The sequence below is a fragment of the Sus scrofa genome, chromosome 17 (assembly GCF_054392235.1).
Source record: "Sus scrofa isolate SSC_HxYL_T2T_F1_AM1 chromosome 17, Sscrofa_HxYL_maternal_Yorkshire_Landrace_v2.0, whole genome shotgun sequence".
Taxonomy (NCBI): domain Eukaryota; kingdom Metazoa; phylum Chordata; class Mammalia; order Artiodactyla; family Suidae; genus Sus; species Sus scrofa.
In genome coordinates this window covers 68,694,659-68,720,558 of record NC_139399.1, presented here as the reverse complement: position 1 = coordinate 68,720,558, position 25,900 = coordinate 68,694,659, and the positions used below count along the sequence as shown (strand labels likewise).

General features: G+C 56.2%; 2 protein-coding genes across 9 annotated transcripts in view; one reads left to right on the top strand and one right to left on the bottom strand.

Moving 5' to 3' along the window:
• The window catches only part of CDH4 (cadherin 4), a 495,180-nt gene that overhangs the window by 466,450 nt on the left and 2,830 nt on the right, over positions 1-25,900 (bottom strand). The window contains exon 1 of one of the 3 annotated variants that reach the window (XM_085003314.1): positions 5,100-5,551. The exons of the other annotated variants lie outside the window; for them this stretch is intronic. The gene's annotated coding sequence lies outside the window, so the exon portion shown is untranslated. Of the gene's footprint in view, positions 1-5,099; positions 5,552-25,900 lie in introns of those variants that run through there. 3 annotated transcript variants of the gene reach the window in all.
• Positions 5,593-25,673, top strand: LOC146395417 (uncharacterized). Of its 6 annotated transcripts, none has more exons than XR_014832022.1 (4): positions 5,612-5,806; positions 17,266-17,810; positions 21,206-21,346; positions 21,935-25,673. XR_014832022.1 is itself a non-coding variant. In XM_085003318.1 (3 exons), exons 1-3 carry the CDS (start codon positions 5,614-5,616, stop codon positions 12,706-12,708), a joined length of 336 nt encoding a protein of 111 aa, XP_084859444.1. In that variant the 5' UTR covers positions 5,593-5,613; the 3' UTR covers positions 12,709-15,459. The 6 variants fall into 6 exon arrangements, 1 of the variants encoding a protein (XP_084859444.1); XR_014832023.1 differs by having other exon boundaries at positions 17,266-19,335; XM_085003318.1 differs by lacking the exons at positions 17,266-17,810; positions 21,206-21,346; positions 21,935-25,673 and adding exons at positions 11,769-11,853; positions 12,651-15,459 and having other exon boundaries at positions 5,593-5,806.

Genomic DNA, 25,900 nt, shown 5'->3' with positions numbered 1-25,900 from the left:
ATGTACATGCAACTTAATCCATCTCCCTGCCAGTTCAGAGCCGGTGGCCAGGATGCCTGTGGTGGCCCAGGAACCAGATACTGCGCTAATGTCCAAGGCCAGGAGGCTGCCAAACACCAGCCAGGAGGCTGCCAAACACCAGCCAGGAGCCCGGCTCTGAGACAGTCACCCTGACACCATCACCTCCTCCCATTTCGCCAAGCTCCAGCCAAGGGAGCTCCCCCAATACCAGAGTAACTGAAATCACCACACAGAAGTCACCCCTTTAGAGCCAAAGCCTTGGAATTCTGTGCACGGCCCCCAGAAGCAGGAAAACGGGCCTGCAGAGCCAGCCCGAAGCCCCAAAGCCAGAAGGGGAGCAGTTTCTGACAGTGAAGATGCCTCCACAGTCACAAAAGGCACAGCCTGATTTCCGTTCAAACCACGCCTTTGTAACACACTCACCCTGGTCTCCCCACAGACTCCCGGAAGCTCAGCCGAGGGCGGATACTAACTAGATTCAAGGAACACGCCGAAACAGTGGGACACCCCCGGTAAAGGGTCTGACAGGCACCAAGGTCTTCATCGCACACGAGACACAGAGAACGCGCTGACGGCCTTCCGGAGTCCGGCCTCCGCGATGAGGCAGGAAGACACGGCGCTCTGCGCAATGGACAGCCAAGCATCCACTGTATCGCAGGCACTGTCCTTGGCCCCAGGAAGAGCAGTGACTGAAGCAGAAAGACCCCTGGCAGAGCTGGCCTGTCAGTGGGATGACATGCATATGCTCAGTGGCACCCACTGATCACCGATTGTCACCTTCTAAGATGCTTTACGGTGAGCAGGACCTCCATCCACTGCCTTGTTTTTATGTAAAATACAGATGCTCTTCACTCTACAAGGCCAGTGCTTGTCCGTGTCTTTTTAAAAAGAGAGGGACCCACATTAGAAACATGTAACACCCCACCGGTAAAAAAAGAGCTGCTCCACTAGAAGCTTAGGTGAGCTTCCCAGGTCCTGCTCACCTAACTTGGCTCCTAAGTCCTGCCGATAATACTCAGCAGCTCCAGAAGAAAATCAGCTGAGTAATAAAATAACCATTAGGAAGAAACTCAATCCATTCATCCTTCCCTCTATCCATCTTTACATCCACCTGCCTATCCTTCCTCCATCCATCCACCCCTCCATCAATGAGTCTATCCATCCATCCATCCATCCACTCACCCCTTCACCTGACTTGGCCTGAAATATCCATCTCAGAGACCTTCAGCCAAACTTACTCTTCCTCAAACACTGCCCAAATAAATACCCACCCAGAGCTTGCCCTCCACAGCCTGCTTTTCAAACTATGGCCACTACTAACCTAGTGGGCCATGACGAACATTCTAAAACAAAATACAACAGAATGGAAACTACCCAGGGTAATTTTAATACCTGTACTAGGAAGGCAAATGCTATTCCGTAAAATTTTATTTATGTTTGTGTGGGGGTATGTTAGCGTGTACGCAAGGGGTGTTTACTGCCTTACCTTGTAAATTCATTTCATTCTACGAGTCATGGTCAAAAAACTTGAGAATCTATTCCCAGCAGAACCCATCCTATCAGAACTATATGTTCCGACAGGATAAGTTATCCTTATCACCTTGCTACCTACAACAGCTCTGGAGCTAGAAGAGTGCCTAGCAGGCAGAGAGGGACACACGTGCGCACGCTCACACACACACACACACACAAAACACAACACACCCCTCTTGTTGTTCATACAACACCTCGGAGACCCATTGATGTGCAGCAGACAAGTCATCTGGTCTACCTGCTGCCCACCCCTCTCCTGACAACTGTGCCTCATCCCTTAGCCTCAGCTCAGCCACAGTCCTTCTGAAGTCCCAGCCACCTGTGCCCTGGCACAGACCCTCTCCCTCGGGTTTCCACTGCATCCGCTCATTCAATCACGAAGCCCTTCTCACTCTACAGCTGTCCTTTGTCCTGTCTGCTCTCTCCGGCAGACTTGGAGGGTGAGGGCTGTGTTTGCTGCTTTATTTCCAGAGTCCAGCCCAGCGCTCGTGCAAAGGTGAGAGCAGGGCTGTGTCCCAGAAAGGCGGACAATGTGCATGAAGCAAGAACAGGGGCTGGGGTGGGGGCGGGGACTCCAGGAAGGACGGGCCCCCACCAGAGCGGGGGGCTAGGAACAACAACTGCACATCAGGATAAAGGGAGTCAGCCTGCCCCCCCCCACCCCGCAGGGGCTCCAGGCCCCCGCCTGCAGCTCTGAGGGGTAAGGGAGTGGGTACCGGGTCCAGGGGTGGCCACCAGCCTGAGGAACTGGACTGAGGGTGACCACTGTCTCCCTCGTTGTGGTCACTGCCCGTCATCTGTGTAAATACAAGAGCCCCAGACGGTGCCCAGGGCCACTTGCGAGTCTACAACTTCCTGGACTTCATGTCGATGTATCATGGGCTCGAGCAGCAAAATCACAGATTCCAAAGCCAAAGAGACATTCTACTGCCACGAGGTGCACTGTCAGCAGCCGTGGGAGATTTCAGCACGTGCAGAGGCATGTGCATTCACACCAGCATCTCATCATCACAACAGTCTTGGAGGTGAGGGGACAAACGTTAGGGCCCTCCTGTGCCGACAACAGGCCTGGCACCTGTTTGAGGCCACGCACTTAATCACTGTGCCTCCAGGCTGTTGGACTCCAGAGCCCCACTGGGGGAATTTATAACTCCAGGTCTCTATGAAAAACGTGCATGAAAACACCAATAAACCTGCCCCAACTTCAGCAAACTGAAAGCTCTTTCCATGAAGCAAGGGAATGCTTTAACTGAATTTTAAAGAATAGAGCATCTCGAGCCCACATCCCAGCCCACAGCGGGCTGCTGGGTCTCCTCCCTCCTGTGATTCAGTCTGGGGCTGAGTCCACGCTGCCACTGTCATCTCTCCGTCAGCCTGGAGGAGGCCCCACTCTTCACTGCCACATCCCTTTTGCATCCATGCCACCAGGAGGCTGGGAACGTGTGCTCAATACACAGCGCCATTCCTGCCACACCGACCACTTCCCTGGAGCGGGGTTTCTGTGGCACTAAACCCAGAAAGTCCTGCTGGCCCTGGGGACATTCCAGTGTCACTTCCTATTTCACAGGATGTCACCAAGCCAGCGTCAAGTGACTATTTCACGCACAGGCTGGGAATGCTGCTGACTGCAGCCACCTTCTCCAGCACCCCCTGTCCTGGTAGCTGTGACACTGGCACCAGGGAGGCTCCCCCTGAGTGCGGCCAGCTGGCAGGGCTCTGTGTCCTGGATGTGGGAGGGCAGAGAGGCAAAAGCAGCCACACTTCAGGATCGACCTCTCCCGGAGGACAGGGAGGGCTGTTGGGGGGCAGAGAGCTCAGCCAGGGTTCCCTCTGAGCTGGTCACTGTACCCCTGAGCACTGGCGTGCACAGTGTGGAGTGGGCACCCAGCAGGGCAGGGAGGGAGGAGGCCCCGAGTGCAGTTACCCTGGGGACAGACAGGTCCGCCAAGCAGGTGGGGTGCAATGGAGCCACTCCTTTCCTCATCACCCCATAACCACATTGGGGAGCATCTGCCAATTTTCCCTCTGGCCTGGGAGCAAAGGCAACTGCCCCTTTCTAAAGCAAGTGCGTGTTACATAAATCACTTTCCCATTATAATCACTGGAGAGAGAGAATGAACTACTGGCTTTTTAAATGTTTTTTTGGTCCTCTCCTAATAGGATCTCTATAAGCCACTTTCCTTTTAAGCTCCAGTTTAGTTGCAAGGAGCCTGCATTTGTAACGTTAGCCTCAGAACATGATGAGTTCATTATTGCCTGAAGATAGCGAATGCCTGGACCCTCACGGCACAGATAAAGCTGAAACGCTTTTATTTTTATTGCTGGGCTGCTTGCCTCCTCCGCGCTGCAGCCCCTGCAAAGCCAGCACCGGGCAGGCACACCAGGGTCTCAGGCACCACCATTTCCCATGTCACCCTACCTGCAGCAGTGGCTGGAGCCTCTGGTAACCACGGCTCAGCCTGCCTGCAACATGGGGCTCCCTGGGGCTGCTGGACAAGTAGGGGCTCCTCCATCCGGGCCTGCCCAGTGTCCCTTTCTGGGGCTCAGAACAGTGCCAAGGGGAGTGAGTGATTAACAGGCAAGCCCTCTGCCTGTCAGCCCTCCCAAGACGGGCTGTCCACAGTGCCCACAGGTCGCCCTGGCCACAGGGCGAAGCCCACAGCCACCACCTGCAATGCCAGGGGTGAGAGTGTCAGGCTGTCGGTGGAGAGTGACAAATGAGAGAAAGAGAAAAAAGTGACAAATGTGATTTTTTCGGCTAAAATGGGTTACACAGTTCAACTTTAAGGACTTGAACCAAAAACAGGAAAATCCCATTTTTACGGATCAGCCAGGAAGTACGGCCATTCCACGAAAGGAGATTTTTCCGGGAAGTGTAGCCAGAGAACTCCAGTGGGGAGCACATTCTCTTGGGAAAAGCAAAATCGTGACAACAGAAGTCTGCTGGCAGCTTCTGTCACCAAATGGATTTAGACAAACGTTCCTGAGGCTGACCACGGTCCTTGCAAATCCTGCTGACTAATTCCCTTTCACCCTGTGACACTCCATGTCGCTGAAAAGGTGCGGCCCCCGAGGCCCCCACCTGGAGGAGCAACCAGGCAGCGGTTGGGGCTGAGAGACCCGCGCACCTGGGCCCCGGCTCTCACTGCAGCCTGGCTTCCTGGCCCCAGGACTGCCTTTCACGCGGAGACCAGGGCCGGTGTCCCTGCCATGCCCCCACGTGGGAGGCGGCGAGGGCGGGACCGACCCCCGGCCCGACCTGCGGGGAGCCGGCTGGACGCCAGGGCGCCCGGGTCCCCAGCGCCTCCCTGGGGCCACGCGTGCGCTGCTGGACACGGCGCCGTCACCGCCCTCCCGACTCCGGGCTCGGACACCCGCCGGGACGCCCCGCGCGGGAGCGGGGGCGCGGGTGCCGCTGGGGACACGACAGGACCCCGTGCCCCCACGCCCGTCACCGTGCTGCTCTCCGAAGGCGCTGCGGGGCCGAGCGACAGCCCGCGCGCCCGCCTCCCGCCCCGGGACCCCCGAGGGGCCGCGACGCTTACCCGGACTGCAGCGCAGAGGACGAGCTCGCCGGACGCCGGGCCCGGGGTCCGCTCCCACCACATCCGACGCGCCGGCGGCCCACGGTCCCAGGGCACCAGGGGAACCCGACGGGACACCGCCGGCGCTCTTCCAGCCTCGGCTTCGCGGCCCGCTTGACCTTAGCCTGGGCCCAGCAGCAGGTGCGACTTGGAGCGGCCCCGAGGCGACGTCGAGCCGGGGCGCGGACTGGCCTGGTCACGCGCGGCGGCCGAAGAGCGGGCCGCACGGTCAGGAGCCGCTGCTTCCCGCCTCCGCTTTCCTCAGAGGAGCGGCGAGGCCAGGCCGCCGGGTCCCGAGTCCGGTAGCCTGGGCGCCTGACGTCCCTCCAGACCTCTCAGGGCCCCGCGGGGACAGCGGGCAGGTGGAGTGGACTCCGCCGCCGCCGGGCCGCCTCCTCAGCCGGAAACAGCTCCTGCACGGGCGGCCGACCCCGCCTGACCCCCGACCCCTGACCTCCGACCCGCCAGGCCCCGGATGGAGCCCCGCGGAGCCGGAAGTGCGGGCACCCTCGGAAGCGGGAGCCCCTCCCGAGGCCGCGAGGACGAGGACGGCGTGGGCGGCGGTGTGCCAGAGCGCTGCCCCTGCGGAGGCGCACAGCTGACGCTGGAGCCCGGGCCTGGGGAGCGGCCCTGTGCGTGTCCTCATCCGGGAGGAAGAGAGCGCGAAGGTGAGCAGGCGGCCTTCTTAACTCCCGACGCGAGGCGCGTGCAGACCCTTGTCCCCCGCGCGGGAACGGGCCCCTGTCCTTTCCTGTCCCGTCTTTCATTTTCAGGGCCGGGGCTACGGCCAGTACTGTCTGCCCGGCGGAGACAATCGGCGGGGCCCGGTTCTCTGCGCCCTTGGCTCCCCCGGTCCCCTCTCTGGCCCTTGGGCCTGGCCCTGTCTGAATTGGACTTGGGCGGCCGCTAGGACCGGGGGCAGACGTGGGTGGAAAGCCCAGTTCTGCCACTTAGTAGCCACCTGACTTCGGCTATGGCATCCATGCTTGCTGGCCCGTTTGCTTACCTGTCAAATGGGGCATAACGCCAACCTTCATGATGTTGATACGAGGCCCAAAGAATGATGTATTCAGAGCAGTTGTCCCCTAGCAGGAACTGCTTTCCTCCACAGGCACAGAAAAACAGCAAAGTGACTATAGCAGGGTCTGGTAGAGAGGGGACAATCCAGCCTGCAGCTTGTTTGTTTGTTTTTGCTTTTTTTTTAGGGCTGTACCTGCCGCATATGGAGGTTCACAGGCTAGAGGTCAAATTGGAGCTACCTCTGCCAGCCTACATCACAGTGACACAGGATCTGAGCCGTGTCTGCGATCTACACCACAGCTCAGGGCAATGCCAGATCCTTAACCCACTGAGCAAGGCCAGGGAACGAACCCACAACGTCATGGTTCCTAGCTGGACTCGCCTCCACTGTGCCATGCACAACAGGAACTCCGCCTGCAGCCTGTTTTACATGCAGTCTTACAGGCACACAGTCACCCCATTCGTGACCAGTTGTCTACAGCTGCTTTTGTGCTCCAGGCAGAGGTGAGCAGGGCCCACCAGACCTATCCCGCAAAGCCTAAAACAACTGTTATCTGGCCCCTTACAGGAAAGGCTTGTCCTGGCGGCCTTAGATTTCAACCCTCGATTCCAGGCCCTCAGAAAGCCCCACTGCCTTTCAAAGAACCTGTGTTGGGGCTTCAGCCCGTTTGCATGGGCTTTGCATAGGCATTCACGTAAACAGTGGCCCCTGGTTAAGAAACTCCACCCAGCGCATACCACTGGCACCTCCGTCCCGAAGACACGACTCACACATCAGCACATATTATGCACTTAGGAACAAAGTCTAGGAATACAGCAAAGCTGCTTAGAAAAAATTACAATACTTACCTGAGGGATCTCAGTGGTGACAGGCCTAATAGAAGCCCATTTCATGTTTATAGGTTGAAGACATAACAGATTTCCCCCAGATGAATCTCTGTATTCATACCAGGCCACTCCAATCACCCCCAAGAGAAAGGCTGTCAAACACAGAAATGTAATTTGCAAAAGCAAAAAAAAAAAAAAAAAGGGGATGGAAAAGCAGATTTAAAAAAAATTCCTGGGAGTTCCCGTCGTGGCGCAGTGGTTAACGAATCCGACTAGGAACCATGAGGTTGCAGGTTCGGTCCCTGCCCTTGCTCAGTGGGTTAACGATCCGGCGTTGCCGTGAGCTGTGGTGTAGGTTGCAGACGCTGCTCGGATCCTGCGTTGCTGTGCCTCTGGCGTAGGCCGGTGGCTACAGCTCCAATTCAACCCCTAGCCTGGGAACCTCCATATGCCGCAGGAGTGGCCCAAGAAATAGCAACAACAAAAGACAAAAGACCAAAAAAAAAAAAAAAAAAAAAAAAATTCCTGGGAGTTCCCATCATGGTGCAGCAGAAACGAATCCAACTAGAAACCATGAGGTTGTGGGTTCGATCCCTGGCCTTGCTAAGTGGGTTAAGGATCTGGCATTGCTGTAGCTGTGGTGTAGGCTGGCAGCTGTAGCTCTGATTAGACCCCTAGCCTAGGAACCTCCATATGCCGCAGGTGAGACCCTAAAAAGACAAAAAAAAAAAAAAAAAAAAAAATTCCCGGAGTTCCCGTCGTGGCTCAGCAGTTAATGAACCCGACTAGCATCCATGAGGACACTGGTTCGATCCCTAGCCTTGCTCAGTGGGTTAAGGAACCGGCATTGCCATGAGCTATGGTGTAGGTCACAGACTTGGCTCAGATAGTGCACTGCTGTGGCTCTGGTGTAGGCTGGCAACTACAGCTCCAATCAGACCCCTAGCCTGGGAACCTCCATATGCTGCAGGTGTGGCCCTATAGAAACAAAAAGACAAAAAAAAATAAAAATAAAAAATTCCCAACCACTTAACTAATTACTAATTAAATAATGCCAGATTGAATGATGCATGAATTCCCGTCATGGCTCGGGTAGCGAACCCAACTAGGATCCATCAGGATGCAGGTTTGATCCCTGGCCTCGCTCAGTGAGTTAAGGATCTGGTGTTGCTGTGAGCTGTGGTGTATGTAGGTCGCAGATGTGGCTCAGATCCTGAGTTGCTGTGGCTGTGATGTAGACCAGCAGCTGTAGCTCTGATTTAACACCTAGCCTGGGAACCTCCATATGCTGCACCTGTGGCCCCAAAAAGCAAAAAAAAGGATTGAGTGACACCATCTTACGCTGATCAGGCTGCAGAACATATAACAGGCCTCGAGCCAAGGAGGCCTGGAAACATGGGCTCTCCGAAGTCCTGGCTGGGAATAAAAATTGCCACCACTTCCCTGAAACATCCTTTAGACACATGGATTCAGGGCCACATAACAGAGGATCTGAGCCAGAAATTCTGAATTCTGTTTCTAATGATTCACCACAAAGAAATAATGAGAGATGTGCCTCGAGAAGCATTTACATAGATCTTCTTCACGGCAGCCATCATTTTCAGCAGCAAAGAAGGAGAAATATCTTTCTATCCCTCCATCCCACAGGCACACCACATGTACATATACATGCGTGCATGCCACACCACACACGCACACGTTTGTGTGCACGGCACCCACATGCCTGCACATATGCACACACTCCATCACGTTTATATGTAGGTATGTAGCACGTGTGTGTACACACAGACACATGCTACATGGTGCTCGCATGTGGTCACTGCTGTTACTTGCATGTTTGTGCACACGGTGCCATGTGTACACACACACCCACATTCTTGCACACACCATACTCATCCATGCCTGCACATAGGTACATACAACATACAAGTGTGCTCATGTGACTGCATAGCACATGATAACACACCTCATCTGAACACAGCACACACACACACACTCACACCTGACATGCCAGGTGATTAAAGGTGACTGTTCAGGGGAGGGAGACAAAATTATCCTGATTTATTTTCTTTGAATTTTCCGTGTCTCAGGTTTTCAAAGGTAAATTGTTTGGCGTTTTAAAAATACAAAATGTTCTATTAAAGTAAGAGCAAGAATGAAAGGCAGATGCTTTAGAAAAAGAAGCCATCTCATCTAAAGTGTGTTTCCAGGGGTTAATGCCTGCTTGTGACCTCATTAATTACTGATTGGCCTCCCCTCCAGTTGTCGTCTTCCTTCTCCATGTGGCTCTCTCCACAGCAGTTGGAATCTCCAAAGGCACATCCACACGGGTCCGGAGTGGGGACACGACTTGCTCAGGGTGCAGGTGCAGTTTGTTTTCTTTGCGTGTAGCGTTAGCAGCCAGGCTGGCTAACAGGGAGATGGCTGGTCCCCCTTGTGGCAGATGCCCAGCTCCGGGATCTATCCCTTCAAGTGGTCAGGCCTCGTGTTGGCTGTATGGACTGCCACGCTGTCCTGGAGGGGCTGATGGGTGCACACGGGCTCAAGTGGGTCTCTATCAGGCCTCGAGTTGGGGAGACCCCTGCCCACCACCCCTGTCAGGGGCAGACCCTGCTGAGCTCTGAGCCCTGTGTTGGAGAGAAGACAAGAGGCCCACACACCGGGTTGTTCTGGATTCTAGCACAGCTCTGTCCACAGCTGGCCCACCACAGGCTCTCTGCCACCTGTGGACCAGCTTGCTGTTATTCTGAGAAAATTCACAGCCTCTATGGGAAGCATGCCATCACCATGGAAAATGGAAAACCAGCAGCGCTTACCACTCAGAGAAGCAACCCAGCGACGTTGGAAACGTGATGCGGGGCTCTTGCCCAGCTGCCGCTGCCCCTTGCCCCCGCCCCCTCCCCGCACTTGGGGGGAGGGAGAGCGCATGTCTGGACAGCTGCCAAGGCCGTCCTGGCCCCCAGGTCCTCCCCAGCGCTGTAAGCACGTATTTCACACGTGGATGCCACGGAGCACGGTGCCCAGGGCTGCCCAGCTGGGTCACCCCAAGGCTTTCGTTTTGACTGAGTGTTACTTCCTGGAAGTGCACGCATTGAGGGGGAAGCCTGTGTCACCGCCTCACAGCGTGCTCGGAACTAAGCAGAGTGGGAACAGAACCATGCCCTTAAACTCGTGCTCCATGCTCGGCACTTGCTTCCTCTGAAAAGGCGAGGTTTGCAAGAGTGAGGGTGCCCCGGCACCCACCTCAGGCCTCGATGTTGGAAGAGAAGTTACAGGGAGTCACTCTGCCGCCGCCCTCCCCCGCCCCTGCCAGGACTCTCTCCCTCCCCTGCGTGAGTCACGGGAACCCCCAAGCTTCCTTCTGGATGCATCGCAGTCCCCACGTGTGGGGAAGCGCCGAAGAGCCTGATGCTTTGGGAGTCTGCAGGCTCTGACAGCATCTGTTTGAACAAAGTATGGCTAATGTCCGCTTTCCCACTTTTGTGGGAGTTCCTGGTCAAAACAAGCTGCTTCTGAAGTGCCTACTGGGTGGATTTGAAAGCAAGAGTGGAAAGGTAGTAGGGCCCGTGTGAAGACCGAGCCACCAGCTGGCTGGGAGGACCAGCGCCTGGCCCGCCGGCCACCCAGGGTGCTCCTGGATGCGTGGACCTGCTTCCCGGCCACAGTGGGGATTAGAGGAAACAGCTCTCAGAAGCAGCAGTCACGGCCTCCTGGCTTCTCCTCCCTAGAAATACGGGAATGTGGGTGGCCCTCAGAAGGAGAGGCAGGGGCAGCCACACACAGACCCACTGGCTGCCTGGTCCCCAGCAAGCTCACCACGGGGCCGTCGCCTACGGGGGCTCCTACCACGCCTCTGTGCAGTCACCTCAAGCTGAGCAGTGGCATAGATCCAGTCCTCAGCCCCTGAAACATCATTTCACTACAGAGAACTTCTGGGCAGGACCACAGCCCCGAAACATCACCACGGCGCCTGGGGAGGCCTGGGGCCCAGCAGAGCCGGGAAAGGAGGTGCGTCGATACCGTGTCATCAGGCCAGCGGTTGGATTCCGCACGTTTCAGCACGTGGGCACCTCTGATCTCAGTTCCCTCAGGTCAATACAGTTTTACAGAGGGATCCGGTTCTCGGCAGCGAAGCGATGTTGGCAGACAGGCCTGCCCGGGGAGAGGGTGGTGGCAAGGAGGAAGGACAGGTCAAACCATTTTGAAAACAAGGCGGAAGCCCGTTGGTGAGCCTCCTTGGCCCCCTGACTGCTGGTGAGGAACTGCCTGGCTTGCAGGTGCTGGACTAGCCAAGTAGCCTGCTGAAGAGGCGTTTACCGCGTGACAGCAGATGTCCTTTGCCTCAGGGGTGACACAGACCGTGAATCAGAGAAGAGCGCTGGGGGCTGAAATGTGACGCCCTGTGGCCTGGTGGGCACCCAGTCTGCAGTTCCTGGTCGGGGTAGAGCTGGAGCAGGCAGCCCTGCCTGGGCTTCATGAGAAGCCCCACGAGCTGCTGTGCAGAAAAAGCACAAAGGGAGAGGTTGTCTGGCACTAAAACTCCCGATGCAATAATTGTCATTGTTATCCAATTATGCTCCGGCTACCTGAAGCTAACACAGCCCACAGAGGGGCAATTTCATTAGGCTGAGACCCACTTGTCTCACTTTACTTTGATAACGGCTTAATAAATAAACTGAGTGAGCCCTAGCACAGAGGTGTAAAATGACAAATACTTTGGCTTTTCCATTTTATGCCCGTCCTTCTGTAATTATCTCGCTTTCATATTTTCTTTCTTGTCAGTTCTAGCCTCTGCCCCTCCAAGAGGTGGGAAAAGCTCGTCTCCTTTCTCCTGCGAAGATGGCTTCCTGGGAAGGTGGTTTCCTGGGTGTGTGCTCCTCTCTCTCCTGCCCTAACACACCCCCTCACTTCCCTGTTACCTAGAAAACACACACACACACACACACACACACACAGCGCGACCCCAATCAGGCAGACACAGTACAATACCCCTGACGGTATTGCATGTTCTGATAAAACCATGAGAAAGGGAAGTGGAAGCAATGCATTTCACTTGGCTCAGGCAGGAGGGAAGGGAGAGGACAGAAAAGGGAGCATAGTGGCGAGATGACGTTTGAATCAGAAGGCCAGGAAGATTCCCCCAGGGGCAGGGGCGAGCCTCGAGGGCGGCCGAGACCGAGGGACGGAGCAGGGAAGCGCTGGCAGCTTCTAGCGGCCTGGGCAGGACTCGGCGCTGGCTGGTGCCTGGCAGGGTGGGCATGCCACGAGGAAGAAGAGAAAGAGCCTGGGGAGGTGGCACGGAGGGCCAGCCGCACCTCCCGTCACTCTGGCATCTAGGAGTCCAGAGATCCACAGTGTGTGCGAAGTACACCACGCCGCTAATGGCACGACGAACGATGCGACGTGACGGCTCGGTGGCCCCGGCCTCCTCACAGCCCCGGACCCCGTGGCCTCTTAGAGGTGCCAAGACAGGTCAGCAGCCCTGCCTTTGTGGTCCGGCCTCCCCGATGTCCTGTCATCAGACATGTGACTTGCGCACAGGGCGCGGGGATCACCGCACAGCCCTGGCATTCTCCCGGCGGGGACAGGCAGCGGCAGCAGCGTGGGATCACCTCGACATGTGGCTCCAAAGTGGCCTCTAATCCTCTCTCCCCTACCCCCCAGGGACAACCCTGAGATCAGCACCCGGATCAAGAGCTTCCCCCGCAGACCAAGGTACTGATCCCCAGTCCAACCGAGTGCGTCTAATCTCAGCCCTGCAGAGCGTTCAAAAGCAGAGGCGTAAACACTTCAGGGTAGCAGAGTCTCTGGAAATGTGTTTAGTTGGAAAGTGCAGATACACACTCCTGGTCCTCCGTTCAAGCTTCAGAGTCCAAGCCGGAAGGAGTCTTTAATTTATGCTCCAGAAAATACAAGTAGGTTAGTAAGACCCACGTCGAGCTGCCAGAGATGTTTTCTTGAGCCAAAGCCAGGCCCCTCGGTTCCCCAGGCAGGTTATCACTGTAACATCGTAAAGCACAAGCCTTACTTTTTAAAGAGCAAAACTACAAAGATCCCCGCACGTCCGGTTTCGCCGCGCTACGGTCCTCCTGCCTAACGAACCCGCTGTCAGCGACACGGCCAGGATGCGCGCTAGCCGGCCAGCCTTATCGGCCCAACGGCATTAATCCTTTTCCTTACATCGGAAATCAAATGCCTTCCTGGAGAGAGGCTGCCGACTCACCAAGAGCAGTTCCGCTGGGAGACGGCGCATGGAGATCAACAGCGCTGTACCAGGGAATAAACAGATAAGCATTTGCCGCCACAGCTACAGGCTGACACTCAGAACGCGGGTCTCCTTCGGAAAAACACAGACAGGTGTCTGGAATCCCCCACGGTCTTGCCGTGGGCACCCACCGTCCCAGAGAGACCAGGGACTTGGGCGGCAAGCAGTGTGCTCCCCCGGGATACCCCTCTGCTGCAGCCACGGGGCTCACCTGCACGGCATTTAGGCAGGAAGGAAATAGGAAATGGATGAGAAGGAAAGTAATAAGACAAAGCCTAGATAACTGCTAGAGGAGCCTCCCTGATAAAGTAACCGCCTTCCCAAGGGAGCAAACAATGGGCTTTTCTGCCTTCGGAGAGGAGCAGGTGGGGGGGCTGCAGCCTCCTTATCCTGGGAGCAGCCCCTCTGCTCCCTGGGGGTTGGAGGCAGTGATTCATTAGTGCCTCCTTGAAGCTGCAGCCTTAGAAAGCCACTGGGGGACTTTGCATTTGCATGCCACAGAATGCTGTCCTTCCAGAGTCCTCCTTGGAGGGCCCAACAATGGAGCCTCTCCTCCAGCCCTCAGCACCAGTGCCAGGGCTGCCAGAAGGACAGAGGCCTGGCCTGAAGAGAATTCTCCTTGGGTGCCGCTTTTTGTGTGAGGAGGAAGAGCCATTCACAACACAATTTAAAGTGAAAGAAGGAAGCAGCTGGTACCAGAGTGCATCCTGCCCCCAAGCCCCTTCTCTGGTCTTCCTCCCTCCCGTGTTTGAAGATGGATTTCAAACACGGATCCAGCCTGGGCACCTCAAGGGGAGACTTGCTACCCATCATTTTTTATCTTTCAGTTGGAAAGAGGCAAAACCAGGATGCTCTCGCGTTGCAACAGAATCATCTCGAAAGCGGCACCTTTTCCAGGTGCTCCAGGCTAGAAGATCAAAATCCGATTTCAGGTTCACATGGCCTCGCACACCACACGAGGACGAGGGGTGAGAACCACTGATGCTGCAGGAGGGAGACAGAGGATTGTCAGCATTTAAATGCAGACATGGGACCTTCCAGGCTGAAGGCACAGCTGAAGATGCTGCGGCCCAGGCCTGTGGCTCCGCGCCAGCCTGATGGAAATTCAGTCCTGCTCACAAAGAAATTAGAAAGGCAGCCCCCTCACCCCTGGGCCCCTCCGTTGTGCTGATTCAGTGAGGCTAGGGCTGTCTTCTGTTAACTTAGGAAGAAGCAGCACCATTGTCAGCGGGGCGCATTTAACACAGCGGAAGATGCCGGAGCCGAAGGGCACCGAGAAATTAACACACAGGGGTGACCCCTCAAGCCAGGCCTACAGGTTTCCTCTGATTGCATGGCATCTGCTCTGCGCACGCAAACTTGCATCCCAGGGATAACACACAGGACATGGGGAGAGGTGGAGAGGCTAAGACGAGAAGGTTTTTCCATTCCAACCCCCAGTCCACCCTGTGAAACTCTGTAAACTTCCAGAATCTCTGTGTGTGGAATTCCAGGCTCAAAAGTAGAGACGATGCCAGTCCAATTCTAGGACCTATCATCCTACTTAAAGCTGTTTCGAGAAGGCTGGGTTTACAGCATTTCTAGTGCAAATCCCCCAGCGTGGCCGCATCAGAGACCACAAACACACTTCAGGATTATCAAGTTCAGATTTATCTTCTGCCATAAAGGTGCATCCACAGCTTCTAGGACTAGGAATCCAGAGCATTTGTTAATTGTGCTTAAACCAAAAATACCCCAGAGAAGCACTCCCACCAGTAGAGAGAGAACTCTACCTTCTGGCAGAGGTGCCACTGCTCAGCCAGAAGGAGAGAAACTTGAAGCTCAGGCTGTACCCATCCCCTCACTCTCCACTTCCAAAGGATCCAAGGCTCAAAATGGATTTCAGAGGCCACTGCGGCCTCGGCAGCATGACAGCTCACGTCTCACGGGCTATTTTATTTGCCGGCGTGGTAGAAAGTTGACGTTTACCAACCATTAACCTTTGAAGCACGTAACTGTTTTTTCCTCACGTGGAAGTGCATCTTACACTTCTTCGCAGATAAGTCCTTTCCCTGTCCAGCTCCTTAAAAAAAAAAGTCATCCTGAAACCTCTCTGTTCTCAAGAAAACATAAGGTCTACAATTTTGTGGACTTTGGATCACAATTTTATTGCCTGCAGCCCTTTGCTGATATTCTGTTTTTATCTTCAAATAAAAGAACTAGATAAGACAAGTTGTGTAATCCCTTCTTTGAGTCCGAGAGAAGAGGGAAAGAATCAGGTGATTTGGGAGAAAAGCATGCAGCTTTCACCATTGGGAGCCTGCCGTAGGGCACGGTGACGCCCGAGGTGCCTGATGCCTGCCTTCTGCCTTCCGATGCCCTTTTCCTAACAGGTCCGTCAGCTCGTCTGGCCCCATTAAACGTGGTGGGACGTGATGCAGCCCCTCTCCGCCCTACTGATAAACAACGGCAGTGAACTGACAGTCAGGTGCTGCCTGCCTCTGCCTTGGCCTCCAGACCATCCCTTAGCTCTTCAGGTTTAAGAGCCTGCCTTTTGCCAGAAGGCCTCTGGCCTCACATAAGAGGGGCAAGGCCAGCACGGGGAAAGCTCCAAACTGAACCGTAAAACGATCAGGCCGCCGTCTCCCGCAGAGATGACTGCTTCAGAGGCCCGCTCCCCCCGCCTCGGAGAGGAGGGTCTCAGGTGTCCAGGCGCAGGCTGGCCAGGCCTGCTCTCCACGGGCCAGGCTCTGCTTCCTGCAGGTCACACGTCTGTCCCTGGACCCTGAAGCGCAGCTTGGTTGTGCAGTAGGAACAGTTATCTCCCCCTGGGGAGGCCTCGGCAGGTCACACTGTGCCGCGCAGCGACGATGGGGGCGTTCGGTCTACGCACCTGGGGAGCTGGGGCCAAGGTGGGGGACAGGGCAGGGCGAGGGCGGGCCTCCGGAGGCAGGCCGCCCACCTAAACAGGGGCCCCCGCTGCGTAAACGGGGGTTAGTAACACGCCTACCTCAGGGTGGTTGGTGGCACCGAAGGAGGGGAGGCTCAGTCCACAGAGCAGGAAACAGAACCACCGTCCTCCCAGCCCTTCCCCAGGGCCCTGCGAGTCTGCTCCTGGCAGGGGCTGCACGGCCCAGCTTCCCCACTTGCTGCCACACGCCCACGGTGCCCCCACCAGCGAGTCAGCTGAGGCAACAAATACCACGCTGAAGAAACAATGGGAGGGAAAGGGGCATCTCTGCCCGTCAGTCTTCCCTGAGTGCCACCAGCCCGGACGTGAGAACAAAGCAGTGACACAGCCTGTCCAGAACCTTCCAGCCGGAGGGCCCTCCCCCTCTGCTCCGGTGCTCATGCCAAGGGCCCAGCTGGGCCAGCGCACCGGCCCTGAGAATCCTGGTGTCCAGTGGCCATGACTGCAGCCACTCACTCTCAGTAAGACGGGAGCCCCCAGGTACCGAGGGCTCCCTGTCAACACAGGCCCGGCGGGCAGGGCGGCTTGCAGTGGTGCCAGCTATGCCTGCATCGCCGCCGCAGAGAGTGACGGCAAGGATGGGGCTTGGAAGCTGAGCTGAGCAGCTGCCTTCCTGAGCAGTCTTGCTAACCTCTGCTTTCAGGAGAGCTAAGAAGCCAGGCACCGAAAACACGGCTGCTTGAAACACCGTAACAAGATGCTGGGAGCCAGAAATAATGCCTTTTTGCATTTGCAGAGTAAAGCAGTTTGCAGAGAGAAGAGGCATGTTCTATAAATGCTTTCCTGCCGGAGAGCAGAGAGCGCACGCTCCTTCCCGCCAGCCTCTCGCTCTCAGCAGAATCCTTTCCCAAGTGCAGACCTTTGGATTCACAGAATATTTACAATGCACCTATGCGATATCATTTGAGCCATAAGCTTGTTAAGATCCCATTTGGCGGGGCAAAGATAATAGGAGGAGAACAAATGTTCTCCACACGTTTTAATTCCAGTGAAACCGTTCTCTGTCCGCTTTATATGACGAGACCCTGCATTTCTATCCTGAAATGCTCCATTTACCTTTCCAGGGAGACAGCAACGCAGCACACGGCTTCGTTCCAACCGCCCACCTGAGCAGCACCAGAAAGTGCCGATAACCTTCTCACGGACAGCACACCTGCTCAGAGGGATGCTGACCACTGGAATTTGGAAGCCAAAATCCGCCAGACCTGCCTGAAGCCCTCTGGCTTTAAGGAGCATCACCTTCCCTGGGAAGTGGGTTAAATAGGCAGAGTCCCAGGCCCCAGCCCCGGCCTTCTGATTGAGCAGGTGTATGAGTTTCCTGGGGCTGCTGTAACCAGTGACCACAAACTTGATGATGGTTTAAAATAGCAAAAAGTTGTCCTCTTGAGGTTCTGGAGGATGGACGTCTCAAGTCGGGGGTCAGCAGCACTGTGCTCCCTCCAGAGGCTCCAGGGGAGGTCCTTCCTGCCTCTTTCTGTTCCTGGTGTCCCAGGCATCCTTGGCTTGTAGTCGTATCCCTTCAGGCTCTGCCTTCTTCGTCACATGGCTTCTCCTCTTCTCTCTCCTACGAGGACACTTGTCATTGGACGTAGGGCTGCAGATAATCCAGGTAATCTCATCTCGAGATCCTTCACTCAGTTAATCCCACAAAGACCCTTCGTTTCTCCAGATATGGTCGCATACACAGGTTCTGGGGTGATGTATCTTTTGGGGCCACCATCCAAAGGAGGGGAGGGGCCCGCCGGGTCTGTGTCCTCCCGGAAGCCAGTTCCTGGACCACACCTGGACTTCCTGCCCCTTTGCAGATAGGGAGACCGAGGCCCAGGGAAGGGAGCGCCTGTTCTGCTCCTCTCCCCCAAGTGCTCCCTGCACAGCACACGTGCTCAGCACACGTGCACCCCAAGGCGTCTCTGGGCTTTGCAGGCAGATGAGCCTCGACGGTGCTCACACTCAGGTTTGGGCAGCCAAAGCCAACGCAAGACGAAAATCCGACATTTCTCCGGGTCAGACACACAAGCAGGTGCAGGTTCCTGAGCAGGATCCCTATGAGCTGGGCTCTCCATCTGGCTCAGAGACAAGGAGAGCAAGGGCCCCCTTCCGGGACAGACGGGTCCACACCCCCACCCCGGGGCTGGCCCTTGACTAAACTGCGTTCCAAATGGAAAGTGCATCAGTTCCAGGCAAGAAAGCTGCGGCTTCTCCCTGAGCAGGTGGCCCCCCTCCAGCAGGACCTTCCTCCTGCAGGCCAGGCGGGGTGCACTCCCACCTTGTGGATGTTTATCTGTCGCTGAGGGTTTACCTTAATCCTCCCTAAATCCCCATACGCTGTCAGCAAGAAAACACAGTGAAGCCAAACAAGGCCCAGTTAAAGCAGCCAGATCCGAAGCCGCTTCGGGCTTTGCAGCTGCCGTTCACCCTTCGGTCTCCAAAGTGGCCAATCCCAGTCTCAGGCCCCTGGAAGAAGCTGCCAACCGGAGTCCTAATTACAGACCCTGGATAGGTGGGAGCTCCCGGGACGAGGTGGGAGGGGGTGAGGGCCACGTGGGGGCTGCAGCCGTCGATGCAAATAGGCCTTCCCAACCCGTGACTTAGGGCGAAGGCCTGTGCCGATGTGGTCACCGTGAGGATCTGAGATGAGAGGTGACCTGGTCACCCAGGGACTCGTCACAGGGTCCTCATGAGCAGAAGGGACCGTCAGCAAAGGCGATGCGGCCGTGGAGGTGCGCCGGTCCTGGCGTGAGGAAGGGGGAAGGGGCCGTGAGCCAAGGACAGCGGTGGGGCCGAAAAGTCAGGACACGACGCTCCCCGGACCCCCCAGAAGGAACCAGCCTGCCCACCCCTGGATTTTAGCCCAGGGCACCCGTACCGGATTCTGACGTCCAGAACAGCAAACTAAGAAAGTTGCGTCTTTCAAGCGGGTGCGGTACGGTACAGTCATTTGTAGCACACTGAGAAGCAAATACGATCCACAGTGTAAGCAGATTCTTCCCTGGAGAAGGCAGTGTGGGAGGTGGACCGTCAGGGAGCATCCAGACCTCCAGCACAGCAGCCAGGTGGCCTGGGGCCTGGCCCTTTCACTGCCCTGAGCTGTGGGTGTCTTGAAGGCTTTAAATGGGAGCACACATCAGCATGTGGTAAGTCCTCCAGAAACACTGGTGTGCCCCTGCTGGAGGCTGGAGGGGAAGTGGCCTTGGGGAGCCTATGCTCCTCAAAGATAAAATTAAGTAGGTTTCCTTCTCTTGTTTTAAGAAGGGTGGGGGCGGGGGTGGGGGGAGCTGGCCGAGACAGTACCAGAGTCAACCAGGAGAGGGCAGCCTGGAGCCTGGGCAAAAAGTCATTGCCATTCTGAGCGGAAACAAAGCAGCACGATCACCAGCCCATCTTGGACCCCAGTCCCCTCTGAAGGCGGGAAGAGAAAGCAAGTGCCGGGAGGTCGTGCAAGAGCGCCCTGGGGGCAGCGGTCTCTCCCTCGACGGGAGCAACGGCACTTGGCTTCTGGTGCCTGGTACGCGGAGTTCACTTTGAGTAAAGCTGCTCTTTCAAAAAGAATAACAGGAACCTTCTTTGAAAAGGAGAGCGCTGGCTTCCTCACTCGCTCTCCGTGTGGGGTTGCTTCTGGCTTCTGCACACTCCAAAGAAGAGGGGAGCAGGGAGGGAGGGGGAGGCACTCAGAGACCTAGAATTGGAGGCCCGTGCAAGCACCCAGGACCCCAGGCCCAGGCAGAAGGACCCCCTGCAGACAGAGGGCCCTCCCTCCGCGCAGGCCCCAGCCGGGCCGGGCAGGTGGGCGGCCTCCCGCAGACCAGAGTCCTCGGCTTTTCCCGGGATCCTGATCCTGAGCCTCCTCACTGGCCCCAGGCGCCGCGCCAAAGCAGGAGCAGTTCACGAGGACAGTCCTTCCTGTGCCTCGACCAGCCCCCAGCTGATCCGTCCAGTGTCCAGGACAGCCGGCCTCCTTGTGGCTTTCTGCTGTGTCCCCTGGGCTCCGGCAGGGTCGGAAGCCCGAGGGAGGGGCCGCCCCAGGACGCCTGGAATCAAACTCCTGTTCCATCGCAGAATCCCGGCTCTTCTAACCCCAGGGCTAGTTCTGCAAACCCAGGTGTCCCCAAGTCTGCACCCACCTCAGATGGGCCTCACACGTCAGCGACTGCATCAAGCACTCCTGGCTACGCTGGGCTTGCGTGGGTCGCCGGTTCTCATTCTGAATGCCTGTAACTGCCGATTTTATGACGGGGCTCTGAACATCTGGGGTGTTCTCCTGTCTGAGTATAATGCGAGTGCTCTAGAAACCACCTCCGTGCCCGTTACAGGGGGTGCAAATGAGTTGGAGGCGTGGGTCTGGACACAGCGGGAAAACAGAGCGACATGTGTGCCTTTGGACCAGTCTCAACCTCCACAATCGCCAGTTTCTGGTCCTTTTACAATGGCAGTGATGTCACCTCCCCAGAGAGACGTTTGTGAAGGTTACGGAGATGTAGGCAGAGGCCAGCACAGCATCTTGCTGGGACTCCGCGTGACAGTGTAATTACACAGAGCCTCGTATTCCTCATCTTAAGACTGTTGGGATACATGTTTCTGAAATTCGAAACTCTCACTCTCGAAGGGGCAGCGTGGATGAGCCCGTCATCCTCGCGTCTGACGGGAGCGCGCCTTCTGCCATGAGGATTCTTCCTTGATGACGGGCGATGAGAGGGGCAGAGGTTGGAGGGTGCCAGGGGCCGCTCCTGCTCCGTCGCCTAGGGACTCAGTGTGGACTGGCTGCGGGGGGCGGCATGGCACAGGCCCATGTGGGGTCATGGTGGCCCAGTGCCGGCACTGAAGGCCTTGGCCTCTTTTTGGATTGAAACCTCAGGGCCCTCCCTCTGCGTGAGCTGTGGCCTGTGGGCAGCACACAAAGCAGGCTTTCCGTGTGTTCTCACCATGCTGGCCGTCCCTCTTACCTGACAGAAGCCACTTTCTAAGCATGTAAATTTCCCTCTCTAAACCTCTTCACTCTGCGACCAGGTAAAACGACAGCAGGGAAAGGCTGCTGAGAAACCCCAGAACACCGCTGGCCCCCGAAAAGCAGGGCCAGCCCTGAAGATAGCAGAGGGGCCCCTGGTCTCTACCACGGGCTCTGGATGCTCCTTCTCGAGGCACCCCAAGGTACCACCCACAGGAGGCAGTGGGGGGGGGGTGCTTTCAGGAGCTTCCTCTGGCTTCTAGAGCAAGCAACGCCAGAGTCATCTGCCGGGGCCCGGTCCCGCCTCACCCCCACTCTCCTCCACTTCTTTGTGAGCCCAAGAGTCCCAGTGTGTAATCTGGCTTCCTGAAAAGGGGGGCTGAGAGAGCCAGGGGAGAGTCCACATTCTGTGATGGGCAGGCCAGACAGACAGCCCTGGCTTGGTGTATCTTACTGATTCCGTCATTTCCTGGCCCAGGAGAGAATCTGAAGTTATGACTATTCACTTCTTCTCTTCAACAAATGTCTACTGAGTGCGCAGACATGCTCCCTGCAGTCCAGTGTGCTGGACGTAGATACTAACTTACAAAGGACCAGAGGGCCACTAGAGCAAGGATGAGACCAAGGCCCAAGGAACAAAGGATGGGTAGAGGCTCAGGGCAGAGTGTGGGAGGACAGGCACGCACTGGCACGCACAGCTCTTGTTTCCCCCAAGTCAGGGACTGCCTTGGGCTGCGAGTCGCAAGAAACTCAGCTGCGATGTTTTACCCTTGTTTTTCTCATCTCCCAAGGGGCAGTGAGTCTAGAGGTCTGCCGTTATTCAAGGATGCCCCCTGGGATCCAGTGCTTGCGCCACCATCCTCATAGTCGCAAGATGGCTGCTCTGCCCTAGACGTCAAGCCGACATTCCAGGCAGGAGAAAGAGGGCAAAGGGCAGAAGGCAGAAGGCCTGGCCAGCAGCGCCTCTTCCTCTTCGTCCAGAAAAGAAGAAAACTCCCCTTTCCCAGATGTCTCATCTAATGGAACATCCTAGTAAGAGCCCACGGACCAGGGAAAGGGCTGCATTGCCACCTCACTCTGAGAGTCTACTAGAGGTGTGAGCGCATTAAACAGGGCTCAGTGTGAGCCAAACGGACCAGGAAGCGGTTTTGTGGGGAAGGAAGGGGGAGGGAATGGGTGTTGGACAGGCGGCTTGCCGTGTGTCTAGCGATTCTCCGCACACGAGGTTGGTTGTCCGTTTATTGGAACGTTCGCAGCAGCTCCCGCCTGCCTGTGGCTGGTGCAGGGCATGCGCAGGAGCGCCAGAGGCGGCGTTTCCCGGCTCGTTCCTGACCGCCTTTGCCAGTGCTGGTTGCACACCCTCCGCCCCACGAGGCAGGCACAACACTGGGTTGGGTGGCGTGGTCACACCTGCCTCGCTTCCGGCCCAGGCATCCAGCGATGCCTTCTGCCCTGGCAAGAGTTACCTGTCTTCACAGCGGAGGGAAAAGAGGCTGTTTTCAACACACTTGTAAAGGCAAGATGATGTGCTTCTGGCCACGCTCGTCACACAGACGCAGCTTCCAGACACCTGTGTGCATTTGGTCTCCTCCGCCGCCCCCGCCACGGTGTGCCCTGGTTCACGAATGAGTTGCTGGCTCCACAGTGCCTGGCCTGTTACTCTGCTTCAGGTGGGGCGCTGGCAGCCCGGGAACCCCTACGTGACAGAGCCCGATGCTCGCCTCCGCGCACCCGTCTCCCTTCTTCCTTCCTAAATCAGACCCCCAGCCCTGCTCCACACAGCAGTTCACGCATCTAGCCGGTGGTGGGTCGTAGCACATCTCGGTCAGACCATGCGACTCTCTGCTTGCCGGCCCCTCCCCACCTCTTTCCACCGGGAGTGGCGCGCGACCTCCTTCTCACCCACGAGAACGCCTGCAAGGGCTCTGAGGAAGCTACTGCTTTCCTGATACAGGGAAGCCTTGCACATAGTGCCACTACTCCCTCCTTTTTCTTGCTTGCTCTGAACGCAAATGCAATGCCTGGAGCCACAGCAGCCAGTGTGTAATCATGAGGCAGCAAATGATGGCTGATTAAACTACAGATGATTGAATGATACAAATAAAGATTAGGCATGACATGGTGCTGCCGACCTGCTGCTCCAGCCCTGACCACCTACCTCCCTCTTCACGGTTATGTGGCAGAAATTCACCCCATCCACTCACGAGTCTGTGAATTGTGTCTTACGCTGTTGGCCAAGAACATTCTAAATGTTAAACCAGAGAGACAGGGCTGCTGCCCTCATGAGCCTTATGGGTTCGGTGAGAGAGATGATGGACCAGATCATGTAAATTCTGCCGTGAGGAAGCCAAGTGAGTGAGGGCACAGGGTGGCCCTAAGCTCCCGGGGATCTGGGAGCCGGAAGGCTTCTCTGAGGCTCTCCTTAAACGAAGTCCTCAGAAACAAAGCTCCTCGTTCTGCATGATCTGAACTTGTGGACGGTGGGCGGAGCTCCCTCCCTCTGGCCCAGCAGACAGCCTCGCCCTCCTCCCCAGGGGTGAGAGCAGCAATGACCCCCGCCTGCCAGGTGCCCAGGAAGCCACCCCTCTCTCTCCCACGTTCCTGGGCTTTTGCTGGTTTGGGTTTGCCCAGAATTCTGCCCGGAGGAGGGAGCGATGCAGGTGAGCACATCAGCTGCAGCCTCGGGCCGGGCTGACTTAATTATTAAGAGAGCAGAGAAAGAGACACCAGCCTGGTCACCGCCCCGCGCTACACTGTGGCGGGGAGAGCACTCTGCTTTAGCCCCAGGAAAGCGGCCTCACCCTCCTGTTTTAGATGTGACCGTGCGCCAGTGGTCACAGCCATCAGTGGGCCGTGCAGGAGCACATGCCGTCACCTTTGATGCTCGCGGGAAGAGCACAGCCAGAAAACGCAGCACGGAGGGTGATGTAGGAACCGCATGTCCACTAAACAGGCCCCCACGTGCCGTAAGTAGTGGCGCCGCCACTCAAGGTTCTAGATACCACAGTGTTTTGCCACCCTATTGGCGAAAACTATTTTAGACCTAATTAGCATGAAAATTTGAGAATGCAAATGCTTTTCATTTAGACATAAAACAAAATGCCACGACACTTCTTCCATCCATTTATCATAAACACGTTAATTACTGTGTAACAAATCTCTCCTTCTGGAGTCTGGGTGTTTGGGGCTGCTGGTAAGCTGACTCAGGCAAAGAGAAGGCACCACTAAGCAGTCGTTAATGGCTCACGGCGTCGTTAGAATAAAACGGTGACTCCACTCTGTGAAGCTTCGCTCGTCCAATTAAGGTTAAGCTCCCTCCATTGGAAGAGCTCAATTATAAGGAGAAATCATCTACTTAACATGGTTCCTACCAGCACAATAGAAATATCGCGCCACTTGTTTATTTTCGACACGCACACGTCTTCACCGTGGTCTGTGGTTTGCCAGGTTTTCCCCGGAGAGAGATTTTTATCTGCCCTGGTGGAGGGTGTGCAGTGTTAGCTTTTGCCTCCATGTGTGTACAGTTATTTCTAAGCCATAAACCTCCTCTGTCCCTGAGAACAGATTTCCCCTTCCACCCAGTGGGCTGGGCCACACAGTCCACCCGGGGAGAGAGGAGAGGTTGGACATCGCACACCTCCTTGTGAACAGTCTGAGAATCTACCATTCTCTTCCATAGTAGGTAGCACCTGCCATCGCAAAAATAGAGGTTCTTTTTCTCACGTTCCTGAGTAACACTGATACCTTAAGATCTTAGCAAGCTCAGCTCCATACCAGGGAGGGGGCGAGGACGCCTCGGGACATGCAAACAGCAGGACCTCCACGAGCTGCTCCTGTTTTGCCTGCCGTACGATGCACTGAGTTTGACAGCCTCCTCCGGGCCTTCTCTGTGGGCACGCAGTGATGCTCATACACCCAGCTCCTCAAAGACCGTCTACCCCTTCCAGCTCTAAGATGGCATGCACCATGCAGTTAACAGAACATGGCTGGAGAACTCTCACCCATACACCCTCTCGTCCCACACACCCTCATTCTAGGCCAACTGCCAAGAGGTTGCTTTGTTTGGGGCAGGGGGGTTGATCATCAGGGAAACAGTCAATAGTATCATATCCCTATTTTGACAGTAAACTCAGACGACAGCAAATACATAAGAAAAGTTGCATTCAGTTCTAAATAAGATCATGATTCATAGATCCAGGCACACACAGTGTACCAACAAGCTGTCTCTATGGAGAGGGTCTGACACCACCCCGCCTCCCCGCCACCCGAAGGATCGGCCGTCGGTGCTTCAGGGAAAACTGGGAAGAAAGACCACAGGCTGAGCATGGTCCTGTTGTGACTGTGGAAACTTAGCTTTGATGCTTTCACTGAAGTTTGTTCCCTCCAAACCCAGCTGCTGCTGAGAAACTGATGCGGGGGTGGGGGGGGGGGAGGCGAGGTGTGCGCGGGGCCGCTTGGGAATCTCAAGAACCAAAGAGCTGATGTATCCCCCCTCCCGTGCAAATAAAAGGTTGAATTAGTTTGTCTTGAGAGGGATGCAGAATGAGCTCTTGTTGTCATTTGAGTGTCGAAGCCACCCCTGGCTGCCCATCACAGATGTGGGTATCGGCCTGCAGTTAGGATAAAGCTCAGGATCGGGTCCCTCCTGCCGCGGTGTCTCCTTGTTGTCAGTGGGCCCGTCATGGGAACGAGTGCCACACGTGTGAACAGAAGGTCTGCGGGCTCATTCACTGCGCCCTCACAGCATCGTCTGCTCT

Bases quoted from the DNA above. Each gene is read 5' to 3' on its own strand.
- LOC146395417 (XM_085003318.1), top strand. From the start codon at position 5,614: ATGGAGCCCCGCGGAGCCGGAAGTGCGGGCACCCTCGGAAGCGGGAGC. The intron at 5,807-11,768 runs GTGAGCAGGCGG...CTTTCTTGTCAG, and splicing joins GGGAGGAAGAGAGCGCGAAG to TTCTAGCCTCTGCCCCTCCA. The intron at 11,854-12,650 runs GTGTGTGCTCCT...CCTACCCCCCAG, and splicing joins CTGGGAAGGTGGTTTCCTGG to GGACAACCCTGAGATCAGCA.